This window comes from Brassica rapa, chromosome A03, assembly GCF_000309985.2.
Source record: "Brassica rapa cultivar Chiifu-401-42 chromosome A03, CAAS_Brap_v3.01, whole genome shotgun sequence".
Lineage (NCBI taxonomy): Eukaryota > Viridiplantae > Streptophyta > Magnoliopsida > Brassicales > Brassicaceae > Brassica > Brassica rapa.
In genome coordinates this window covers 10,472,210-10,485,968 of record NC_024797.2, presented here as the reverse complement: position 1 = coordinate 10,485,968, position 13,759 = coordinate 10,472,210, and the positions used below count along the sequence as shown (strand labels likewise).

General features: G+C 28.0%; 1 protein-coding gene across 1 annotated transcript; it reads left to right on the top strand.

The window, feature by feature from the left end:
- Positions 1-5,356: 5,356 nt before the first annotated feature.
- Positions 5,357-12,716, top strand: LOC103857973 (protein ORGAN SIZE RELATED 1-like). Its single transcript, XM_033288496.1, has one exon. The coding sequence runs from the start codon at positions 6,047-6,049 to the stop codon at positions 6,320-6,322; it is 276 nt and encodes a 91-aa protein (XP_033144387.1). The 5' UTR covers positions 5,357-6,046; the 3' UTR covers positions 6,323-12,716.
- Positions 12,717-13,759: the final 1,043 nt, after the last annotated feature.

The window sequence follows — 13,759 nt, the reverse complement described above, 5'->3', positions numbered from 1 at the left end:
TGCGTTTGCGGGTGGTAGCGGGGAAACCAATCAAGCTCTTACATTCATAACTAAAGATACAATTTCGCAAATTAGCGATATTTTTTGTTTCGTCATAACGTTTGGGACACTAACTAACAAATTAAACATATGCATGGTTTTCTTTTTACAAAGTAAGATACGTAAATATCCAATACAAATGAACTGTTAAGAGCAACTCCAGTGGGGAAAAGGATTTTTCTATGGATAAAGAAGATCAAGGTTCTTCAACTACTCGCCCACCTACCTCATGAAACACTTCAAACAATCACCTCCCGGTCACATATCTCTCCATCTGGTTCAATAGAGTGCAAGGATAAGCCTGCTTCGATTAAAAGGAAATATCTAGACCCAAAGTTTGCTTCGCATTTTCAGTGCCAATCCATTATACGGCTTTTCAAATTTTAATTCTGCAGTCTATCAAATTGGTAGTAATTAGACATGTGTGGGGAAGAATCATAGAAACTGATTGACAAACTGTAAGAAGTTTTTGATTCTACGGTTAATTTATTCGCCTAATTGTATTTTAGCTTTATATGATGGCTCTAGCGATGTTTATTCATTCATTATTTTCACGTTTATGTATTGAGAAATATTCAGAAAGGTATTTAGGGAATCAGTGTTTTCATTTGATTTGAATCAATGGGTTCTTGCAAGGACGTGACCACTCTCTTGCTTTGTAGATGGTTGAGTTTGGGTACACGAGGGTCAGCGTGCAAGAGCTTCTGATCCTTTTATACGTTTTCCCCGCTTGGAGTTTCAAGGTTCAACCTTGTGCCTTTCCTCTCTTGGGTTGTCCGTGGTCTTATTGCAGACGTGGTAGTGGTTATTGGCTCTGTTTGCGCCTCGGTTTTTTATTGTTTCTCGTGAGGTTGTGGTTGTTATCTGTGATGGATTGTGGTCTTCTCAAATCTTTGTTTCTGAGTTCAACTCGTGCGTCTTCTTCAGGTTCTTGGTTATGATTGGCGACCTGGTGCTGTTATGGATTTCGGTTTGAGTTCTTTTGATCATTAAGTATTTCAAGTCATTATCATTTGCTTGTGGTAGTCTCTAGAGTAATGGTTCTATTTATGTTTTTAAATTTGGGTCTCTAGGATGTTCGATCTGTGAACTCTCTGGTTTTCGTTTTCGAAAGAGTTGCGACTCTTATCGACTTTTGGCTTGTAATGACAAAAATAAAATTCAAAGATGACTGAAAGAAAAGAATCTCACGATTGATTTATTGTTTTTGTTGTAACAAAAAACTGCGAAAGGGAATATAACTTTTCTGGGTCGGCTGAATCAACGAAGCTGTAAAGCCTGCCCAGTTGGGAACAAGGTGACCATAAAAGAAAGCTACTTGAAATAGAAAAGAAGTTGAAAACAACCTGCCGTCAAATGCCCACACGGTCGTGGTCGAGTGGTATGTTGATTCCGGAGAAGTGTTGAGCGTTTCGAGTTCGAAACCTACCTACTTTTCATATTTGTCACACACATATGGAAATCAGGTTTTCACCGACTTATAAAATTAGTTGGGTGTTCGAATCATATCACCTAAGAGCATCTCCAAAAAGGAACTCTATTTTGAAATTTCCAAAACTCTATATTTGAAGTTTCAGTGTATTCTTCTCCAAAAGTAAAACTTCAAACCTAACTTCAAAATTATTTATATTTTACACTATAGTCCTTATATTTGTCATAGTTGATGTAAATTCACAAAACTTCTATAAATAACTAGTACATATATATAAATATTACATAAATATTAATTAAAAAAATCTTACACTAAAATATAAAATTATAAATAAAAGTACATAATTAAATATTAAACTGCAAGAAAATACTACATTATTCTATAAAATTATTTTCGTAATGCTCCCATATATGATCAACTAGTGCATTTCGAAGTAAGATTATGGTTTTTTGTAATATTTTTGTTGTTTAATTCTAGTTTTAAAATATTTTAAATCTTGTTTTAAATTTTTTATTTAATTTCATGTGTAAAACTTAAATTTATAAAACAAATTTAAAATATTTATGATAAAAATTTTAAGGATTAAAACAATAAACAAAAAAATATTTAAGAATTATAAATATGATTTATAATTGTAAGGACCAAAATGCAAATAAAAAGATGAAACTTCAAATTTGAAGTTTTGAAAAGTGAAACTCTATATTTGGAGTTTCACTCTTCAAAACTTCAAATTTGAAGTTTTGAAGTTTCTTTTTGGAGAGCAAAAAACTCTATATTTAGAGTTATAGAGTTTCTTTTGGAGATGCTCTAAGTAAAATAGTGGTCAAATGATAATAACAAAGAAAGTAAATGCCAAATCTCCAAGGAAAACATTTAAAATAATGCAGTTAGGTGCAATGCATTCTTCAAATTCAAAATGTATATTTAGAAATGGAATTTTCAATTTTTTTACCTGCATGATCCAACTTGCTTTATATTTGAAAACCATCATTGTGTAGTTCTCATGACGTTTCGGCTATCGTTCAGATCAAATATCCCGTACTTACAAAAAGAAATTGTGTTAATTATGTTTATGCTCGTTCTTTTTCATTTGGGCTAATGGTTATATACTCATATGTCCACTTTCAAAGTCCCACCATGGAATCCAAAAGCAGTCAAGCTGAGAATTACATAAAAGATATGAAACTACTAGACCATCAACTTTTGTCATGTTTGTGTTTCTATGTGATAGTAAAACACATAGGGACGCATAAACTATTTGCTAGTGTAGTATATAATATATTATCTTTTAAACTTTAGTATAATACTATATGATGTTATTATGTATGAGATAGATTGATTGAGTTTAAATGAATCACACACCCCCCCCCCCCCATCCCCCGAATTAATATCTGAAAAACCCGATCCAAATGTCTAAATTAGTATATAATATATATATTTGAAACATAAATATGTATTTTAGATATTCAATTTCATACTCCTTTCGTTTCATAATATTTGATGTTTTGCCATCTTCCACAAAGATTAAGAAAATTATATTTCTCTAAAAAATATTATAAAGATATAATTTTAAAATCAGTTAGCCAATTATAAAAAAGACTGTTAAATCTAATTGGTTCAATAATTTCCAATAAAGTTAAAGTTAACCTTAAAATCTCAAAACTTCATGTAAATTGAAACAAATACTTCATCTAAACATCATCTATATTGAAACGGAGAGAATATTTATTATGATGTGATATCTAAAAATAAGTATTTTAAAGTTCCAATAAATATCTTAAATACCTAATGCTATATAAATAAGTATATATTTTATGTTTTGTTTTTAATTTTAAATTTTATTTTGGGTTATCCAAATCTGAACAATATAATAAATTTATGGGTTTTAGGCTGTGATACAAAACCGATCTAAATCAATGTGTTTATCCGAACCTGATTCATACGTACAAATTTACTTGAATAAAATCTAAGGTATAATATACAAATTAGAATTGAAATTCAAAATATCCGATCTGAATCTCAACGGATACTCGAACGTCCAGATCTAATCGTGGTTGGAGAAATGAGAGTGTGAAGTCTATATTGTTATACTAAATACAGAGATATTCTTGTATTGTTATACGTAGTTTGTGATTTTCTCAAGAAGGAGAATTAAGACAAAGAACCTCCTTGGGAACTACGAAAACTATATACAGAAAAGTGCATCAGCCTCCGGTCACCGTCAACTTACCTATAATATCTATCTAAAGCTTTTGGGGATGTTCATGCATCTACCTTTTCTCGTTGCCTCGTTAAAATATTTGCTTAGCTTTTATTCTTCTAGAAATTTCGATGCAAAGAATAGCCATGTCACTAAATTAAATTTTTTTTTGTTGGGTCAAAATAGAAAAGAATTTTATCCGTTACAGAATGCTTATTTCAATTAACACATACAAGCAAAAATATTGTAATATTTAGCAAACAATTTACTTTTTTTTTTTAACAACAGCATACAATTTACTTATACAGCACAATTATGGTTGAAGCAACAAACAAGGCAGGAGAGTGAAATTGGTTGATTACTTGAATCAGGACATATCAGTGATACCACAGCTGTGGCATGAAACCGGTACTTTGGAGTTACTCTTTTTGCACATTTATATCCCCCCTAATGCAAAATAATAAATTTCGTAACTAATTAGTCTAACTTTTTCGGTGGGTTATAAGTATAACTTGTAAAATATTTAGGGAAAATTGTTAAAAGAGAACAAAAAAACAAGGTTGTTGTCCCTTTAGTATAAAACTAACATAAAGTTGTCTCAATAGTATAATTTTTCTCATAATCCCAAAACTAATCCTATATTTAATCTAATTAAACACAATTTAAAAGTTAATTTGAATTTAAAAAAAAAGTTAATGGAAAAAAGGTAAAAAACAGTTGAAAGGCAATCGAAAAAAAAGAGGTATAGATATGCATCATAGAGAACAAGAGTTTGTGAGAAGAATCAAAAGAAAAACTATGGAAAAACCATAGATTGATGAAGAAGAGAAGGAATAATCGTTTTTTTTTAAATTTTTTAAGTAAAATCGACCATAACACGTTTTAGAAAGTTAAAATATTTCTAAGAGATTTTTAGAATATTTTCTTAACTGAAAGTTCATTAATTTTCGCAAAAAATCAAGTATTCTTATCCGTAGAAGGCGACTTCTAAAAGTTTAGAAGAATGATAAAAATGCTGAATACACTTTCTACTTTGAGTAGACGTAAGATTACATTGTAGAAAACACATTCCTCGAAATTTAGAATACTTTATAAAAGTAGAAGATGCATTCGGAAGGAAAGTGGATACCTTTACGATTAGTAGAATGTGCATTCCTCTTTTTTAGAAATTTAGTAAATAGTAAAATGAACGTTCTAAAAGAAGTAGATGAACGTGTTTATTTTAGAAATCGTTTTCTACTATACCATTTTTCATAGAAGACGCATTCTACTTTTAGTAGAACGTATTTTAAAAATCTTGTTTACCAAGTTTTTGAGCAAAAGAAAATTACCAGCTTGTGTATATGGATGTTTTATTAATTGTTTATATTTTTAATAATTTTTTTGATTCATAAAATTCTTTATTTCATTAGTTTTCAGAAATACAAAGGGTAAAAAGGAGAAAAACTAGACAAAATTAGTTTTATACTAAAGGGATAACAACCTGATTTTTTTGTTCTATTTTGACAATTTTCCCAAATATTTATTACTAGTATACTGCGTATTGGAACTTGGTCATCGGAAAGGCCTTTTTATTTAATTGGACAGGATCAATTTATTAATGTTAGAAAATGGCTATTACATTAATGTATATATTCTATTAAAACAGCAATATAACATATTGATATAAATATAATATAATCCAACTATTTTAATACAATTACTAAAAAAATTATTAATCATTTAACAGAAATATTATACTCCCTTTTAAGGGCATATCAAAATCTAATTACATATACATAAAATCAACGATAAAAGTTAAAAGCCTAATATTGCAACACGTCAAAAACAAATCACAACTCCCTGTATTGCAATCTATAAATTATTTTAATTAAAAATAAACATATCATATTTTATATTTTATTAAAAAACAGTACTTTGTCTTTCGTATTTGATTAAAGAACAAAAAGAGTCAATAATAATCATGTTTAAAGTTTTTACTTTAATTTTTTAAAAATTAAATATTATTTAATTAATTAATTTTTAAAGCAGATTTGAAAACAAATTACATTAGGAAAATAAAAAATCTTCAAAATCTTAATATTGAAATAGAGAAAATAATAATATGTTTCAACAAATCATGTATACCAAAACTGTTTGATAAACTCATAAAAAAATTAGTAACAATGTGTTACTACTAAATATGGAAAATATTTACATTTTTGGGGGTAAAATAGACCGGTAAAATAGACCGGATATACATACGTATACAGTATACACATATTATAAACAGATATTCCAACTTTGCCAATTGCCCACTATATAATTAGAGGCAGGCACAAAGGCAAAAGGATCAAAGTCATTAAAAAATTGCTTCATAAACATACTAATGGATAATGAGGGTACATAATCACCGGCTGAGATTCGAAGTCACACCCAAGCCAACAATGAGTTTGCCCGGAATTTCTTTTATCACGGCGAGATCCGTCGCAGTTATTCTCTTTCTCTGTCTGTTTCTTCTGATTCTGCCACCGTTCCTTCCGCCGCTTCCACCGCCTCCATCGACGCTCCTCCTTCTCCCTCTTCTGCTCATGATTCTCCTCATTTTCTTGGCTTTTTCTCCTTCTAATGACCCTAGCCTCACCGTGGAAGTAGAACCTCTCGACCCCTGATGAGTGATGTTCGCCGACTTCAGCACCGACCGTACATTTATATATGCATTAAACAATTATGTATAAGTGTGTCTAGATATGCATGTGTAAGAAGCAGATTAAGAGCTTTTAGTTTCGTGCAAGTAAGATCATCTCATGTGACTGATAGATCTCCGAGTTTATTTTGAATGATTTCGTATAAATTTAGTTACCTTTCTTTGATTTTTTTTCTTTCCTTCTTTTTTTTTTTTTTTTTTTATTTCTTATTTTGTAGAAGAATATAATGTTTATCAGCGCGACAACACGACTTGTATAAGAATATTTTTTTTAAATTAAATAGAAGCCTTCTTGTTATAGTTGTATGTAATTTTTCTTCTTAACCTATACTGAAGACTTTCTCCGCAAATTAAAATATTGACATTTTAGACGATATAACGGTATATTTTAAATCAAAAATTAACCAAACCGAAATTGGTGAATCATTGCCGTTAAAAGTACCATTTTTTCTTTTTGACAACTGATAGTTTATTAGTGACAAAAAAAAAAAAAAAGACAACTGGTAGTTTATTAAACAAGAGCAAAGATAACAAAAACATTCATAATGAAAACTATTTATTATTATTATTATACTTGTTTATTATTAATACATTTACCATCTCTATCTGCTTGTTTATCTAATAATTTTGTTTGTAAAACAATAATTATCTTTAGGTGGGTTTAGTGTGGAGCGGAGCCCACATATGTTAATCACAACTATCACGCACTGGAAAACTAGGGAATCGTCCTTTGATGTCCGGGAGACAGAGTCAAACGACGGATGTGCCATCTGTTCATTAGTCCTTGACACACAATTAGATTCTTAGAATATGGTCAAAATTGATTTCGGATTTTAATTTGTAACACGCATGCTCTTCCTCTTGTTTTACCAAATTGGTTTATTTAGTTGATTAGACTATCTCCAATAGTCCCTCATTCTGAGGAACATCAGAGAATAAGGGAAACTTTTTTCCAGTAGTACATTATTTTGTGTTTAGCCTTTTAATTTTTATATAATTTTGTTTTATATCTTAAAAACTCAAGATTTGTTTTATAGTTTAACAAAATTATTAATACTTTCATATAATAATTATAAGTTTAAATAAACCCTTGTATCTTTTTTTTTTAGAATTTGTAGTAAAGATTTTGGGTAAAATTTGTAAGTTATATAAAATAATAACCATTATTTAGAATTAATAATAAATATTAAAAACATAATATATTTGAAATTATTTTTTAGGAGAAAAAAGAAGAGAACCATTGGAGCAAAATGTAAACTTTTTTTGAATTTATCTCATTTTGGATTTAAACCCGTAAACCCTCTAAAATTGGATACCATAATTTTTAATTTTACCTCAAATTTATACAATTTTCATATTTACTTTTATAACATAATTATAAGTTTAAATAAACCTTTGTATCTTTTTTATAATTTGTAGTAAAGATTTGGGGTAAAATTTGTAAGTTATATAAAATAATAACCATTATTTATAATTAATAATAAATAATAAAAACATAAAAAAAATTGAAATTATATTTTTTTGAAGAAAAAAATAAGGAGAACCATTAGAGAAAAATGTAAATTTATTTTGAATTTATTTCACTTTGAGAAAAAAAATGAAGGTAACCATTGGAGATGACATTAGTGCTTTGATTTCTCTCATGAAAAATATCTCGTTTCTTTTTTCATTTTTTCACAAATAATATTTATATTTACAATGCAAATGTTTAAACCAAATTACAGATTTAACTTTACTAGTTTAGATTATTACTTTTGACAGATAACATATGGTAAAATTTTATTTGAATAATAGTTTTGATTGTGTCAGAAGAGGATGGGAGAATTCAAACCTTCTTTTTAATATTAATTACAAGGTTCTGGATCAAAACCCGTATTTCCTCTAAAATTGAATACCTTAAATTTTAATTTTATCTCAAATGTTATACTATTTTCAAATAATAATAATTTTCGTAAATATTTTAAATTAGTATAGAAAAAAAATTCTTATAAATAATTTATATTTTCAAATTATCTACCTCATAAATACTAAACCCTAAACAAAAATCACTAAACCTAAATCCTAAACAATAATCACTAAACCTAAATCCAAATGTTAAAAAAATTTGTTAAATGTATTTTTGAAAATAGTATTTAACTTAGTGTATTTTAAACAATTGATTAAAAATGATATCAGAGAAACTATATTTTTATAATTTTCGAAAATTATAAAACAATGATTGGTCAAGTAGTATACTACTTTAGATAATATTTTCTTTGAAGATCAATGTTCTAAAAATTGTTTCATAAGAAATGTTCTATGTATTTTATTAAACATTAGTGGTAAATTATAAATTTATAACACTAATTGTGTTTATTAAATTTTGGCTTAATATAATAAAAATAGGTATAACAAAAATATTATATTTATGATCAAATTTAATATTTTTAGTATATGCAGAAACACCAAAATATACATTTTAGTGCTATTGATATATTAAATTTAAAAATAGTTTACGATAAGACATTAGGAACGACGATACAAATCCTTACACATATTTATTGTTTTTTTAAAATGATTAAACAAACATCTATAAACATATACAAAAAATGTTATTTAGAAAAGAAAATTAAATGTTATACATTGATAAAAAAAAGATGAATGCATCTATGAGAAAAGCGATGAACAACAAATAAACGAGCCAAGCTAACAATGTTATTTTTTGCCGGCTAAAATTTATGTACTTATCAGCGATAACAAAGCGTTTAAAAAAATTCATGATAACAATAAAAAAAGTTCAGTTAAGTTTGAGTTGTGATTAAATTCCTAGCTAGAACATCAACACAAGTGTTAATTGAACGGATAATATGAAAAAGAAAAATACTAGATTGCCATTTCGTAATAATTTTAATGATTGAGATGTTTTCTTAGTGTTGAATAGGCCACTAGTTATTGTATTATCTTCTCCAAAACCTTTTTTTGTAACCCAAAGATGACCATAACTGCATTATCCACATCAAAAATAAACATTTTGATTGTTCCAAATAATGTAGTCTTTCTATTTAAAAGCATTACTAGACTATTATCCGCGCTAGACGCGGCTTTATTTTTATTTTATTTTAAAAAATATTTAACTTTATTATTTTATAAAGATGTATTTGTCTATTTTTTTCTTCACCAGAGTCTCACATTATCCATATAACAAATTTGGTTATATAATCTAATTTTGTGATAAAATATTGATGTTTTTAGAAAATAAAATCTTAATTTTTGAAAATTTTGTTACTAAATTTTCTAACAAATTCGAGTTTTTAAATATCCTACTTTTATTATTATTTGATTTATTATTTAGATTTTGCATAAGGAAGTTTTGAATTTTTTTGAAAAAGGATAAGAAAGTTTTGATTTATTAAATATATTGCCGGATTTGGAAGCCAGATTTGTGTAAATATATGTGATAAATATTTTAAACTTCTTCATAACTTGATTTATTGTTTAGATTTTGTATAGTTTTTTATTTATTAAATATGTTCAATATCAATATCATGAGAAGTTGATTGTATCTAAAATAACATTCTTTGGTTAGTATACGTTTACTGTCATTGTCATCACGAGAATGGTTCCATTTGAACCATCACATATTTTTGATATTGAATTATAGTGCTGATTTAGTGTCAGTTTAGACCAACATTAAACGGTTAATGGGTTATGCACCATTGTGCAAGAAACAGGGTAGAGAAATGATAATTTGCTTCCGGTATGTATTCTCTCAATAAAAGTCATGTATGTTTAGAATTTAACGTTTCTGTTTATCTTACACATATGCATTGTTGTAGCAAAGAATAATATAAGGCGTTAATAGGTCCAAAACTTAAATGTCTAATGAAATTTGAATAGGTCCAAAATTTAAATGACAATTATTTTATGTAGATAAAAAGTAGGACTCTAAATTAATAGATTGGATATCACATTTTAACCATCCATTTAGTACAGAACCTACAATATTAAAGTATGGTACTATTTTCTTGAATTTTATTGAGAATTTGCATCCATTTGTTGAACCTTTAAGACCCTTTTTATATAAATTTCAAAATTATCTTGTTTTTATTGGTTCATGTTTTGTTCAAACCAAAGCGCCAAACTGAGAAACATAAGTAATCATCAAACAACATCATTCCATTAAAAAGTAGCTTCAAAAATTCGTTCAATGCTAAAGTTTTAGAAGAAAATAGTTTTTTTTTCTCAAAAAACTTTAAATCATATATGTAAATAAAAGAGAGTAAAATATATATTACCGGGTGTTGGAGAAAACTGATATTATGCCTAAGACAGAGAAAATATACTTTTTAACCTATGACTAAACATAACTATGAAAAAAATATAAAACGATGTACTATAATTCTATAAACTACTTTGTCACTCAAATATTTAATAAATTTTGACGTAAAAAGCCTTAGCTTGTTGGTAATTAGGTTAAGACTTGATTTGTATATCAAGATATCTCAATCTAAAGATATCTGATATAATACAAACGAATTGTAACATGTATCATCAAAACCCTAATTCACAATGTTATACAATAAACGTAATTTTAACGTTTAGTGAATATCGGCATTCGAATACCTAAAATTTTTGCATTATAATTATTTTAATTTAAAAAATGTTTTTGTCCGATCCAATCTTAATTATTATTGATCATTTTACGGATTATGTCGGTGCCGTTTTAAATCGAATCTCAATTTAAATTTTCTTTTATTGAAAAGTTAGATTCGTTAAATTGTTGGTTTTCGATTGTAACCGTTTAAATGCTTTGTCGGCGCCGCTCTAAATCAAATCCCAATTTATAACTTCTTTATTGACATGGAAGGTTCGTTAAATGTGGTTTTCGATCTCATTTCCATAATTTTTGGTTGTCGTATCCAAAATATATAACGACAAAATTTTAAACATTAATAAATATAATCAACATTCGTTGTAGAACGGATTAAGAATATATATTTACGGATATAAAGCAACATGTCGACAAGAAAATTGGAAAATTATTTTAAGAAAATATAATAAAATTATAATTTCTAAAACACAACCTTGTAGAGAAACTGTAAGTAAATCAACACTCTTCCAATTTTGTTTTTGAAACATTTTTGAAACACTCTCTCAGTTTTATTATATAAAATTTTCTAGCTAATATTGCAGAGTTTAAACATATAAAATTATGTTTTATTATTCTAAAACTAGAAAAAACCATTTGATATTTAATGAAATAATTAAATAATAAAAATACTATAGAATACAAATAATCACCAAAAATAATTATTTATAGAATAATATAATCTTAAAATAAGATCTGTATAATAAAGGAAATACATCTTATTGAAAATTAAGTTTTTTGAATTAAGGAAATAACTTCCTACAGAATGTGTATACTTTGAATGGAACTTTATTAAAATGCCAATTTACTAAACAAAATTTATTAACAATAGGAAAATTGATTGATTCCCTTTCATTTTTACTAAAATGTGGCAAATTTTAAACGACATTTATATAAATATGGAGATAATTTTTTCCTTAACAAGAAGAGAATATTGTGTTTTAACAAAATCAAGAAAACATCACGTTATTTACACAGACAATATTTTCACGTGTATATGGAATGTTTACAAGATATCAATTTAAAAGATAATGATATAAAAATGTATTTACAAGTCACTGATAAACCAAATCTAGTAATTTAATGGTAATTTTGGGTGATATCTTCGTGTCAAAGATCCCATAAGTGAAATTTAAAACAAAATCAAGTTGGTTGAAATTTTGATGAAAAATAAGTAAATGAAAAAGAAAGAATAAGGATAGTTTTGTCATTGGGTGGATACTGAATTGGCAAATGGTGATACTCACTGCATGAGCTTCACCTGTAAGCCGTAACGTCTTTCTCTCTCACACACATAAAAAGAAAAACGTATAAAACATTTTTTTCTTTCTTAACATAACATTATATATACACACACACATCTATGTGCAGGAACATTGAAGAAAACTTGAAAGCCTTTGAAAGAACTAGAGAAGTTTCACGTTTTTGTACAAGAAGGATCATCGCAATGTTTATGCTCGCAGTGGTGATAGTGATTTTGGTGGTGCTTCCGGCCGTTCTTCCGCCGCTTCCACCGCCGCCAATGTTTCTGATGGGAATTCCGGTGGTGCTGATGCTTATGCTTATCTACTTAGCCATCTCTTATCCACCTCTTGGTTCCTCTACCTGTGCTTCTTCTTCCTGTGACACTAACTCTACTGATGTAAAGTGAATGTGAGACAATGTGTATCCTATCCATATGACAAAGATAACATAAAATGCGTCATTAACTAATAAATTATTTCCTGCTCGACTCGTTCTCTATAGAAAACTAAGACTGAATACACGACGTAAAATCAGTTTAAAAAAAAAACATACACCGGCGTACGAGTTCTTATTTTGTCAAATAATTTGGTATAACGAATGCCAAACATCGAAGGAACAATATTTAATTTAATTATACGCTCCATTACTCAAAGCGTTCAATTTCGAGAATTCATGGAAACTGTCTTTAATTTAAGTTTCTCTTGTTTTCTCCATGGTCTTGAGTTAATTTTTTATTCTCTTTGTCTTGAGACATGTGAACTCAACTTCAATGTAACAATACTCTATGTTAGGAAGTTTAGTGGGTCCTTTGAATTGAACTTCAATCTACTAACCCTTTTAGTATCATTATTCATTATAGTTGTTGAATGCAGACTGAATACCTAAATGCTTTTTGATGAATTTGGTTTGCTTCAGGCTTTCTTTTATTTGTTGTTTTCAAAATTTAGAACAAAACTGTTTAGTTCATATTTTGAAATCTCTCACATGATTGATTGAATGTAGTTAGCACAACTAGAAAAACGCCAAACTGTTGATGTCACATGATTGATTAACGTTTGAGACTATACTACATATTATGGTTTCGCGCCCGAATGAATTACGAACTTTAGGCAAAACTTCCTGTCAACAAAAGAATCAGTTCACGCTAACTGCTGCTTCTAGCTTTGAGCTTCGCTTCTTTGACATCTTGTTCTCATTTCTCGTTTCATCAATGGTTGTGATAGTTCTCAGCTTCGTTTTTGGTGGCAATGCCAGTGGTAGTGTTGAGGTGGACGAGCAGTGGATCTATTATATTGTCAATATCAAGAAAATATACTATAGATTGAAGTCACAAGCATGGACTCGCCTAGACTCCGGCCCTGTCCACACGTCTCAAAGTTTGTTGATTGTTAAGTTTGTAAAAGTACGTTTATTCTTGGGACTAAATAAGTTGCAATATTTGATACAATGTGTGGTTGATAAATGTTTCTTATCTTTTAAAATTTTCTTTAATTATCTACGAATAAATAAAACGGAAAAAGAAAATACAAT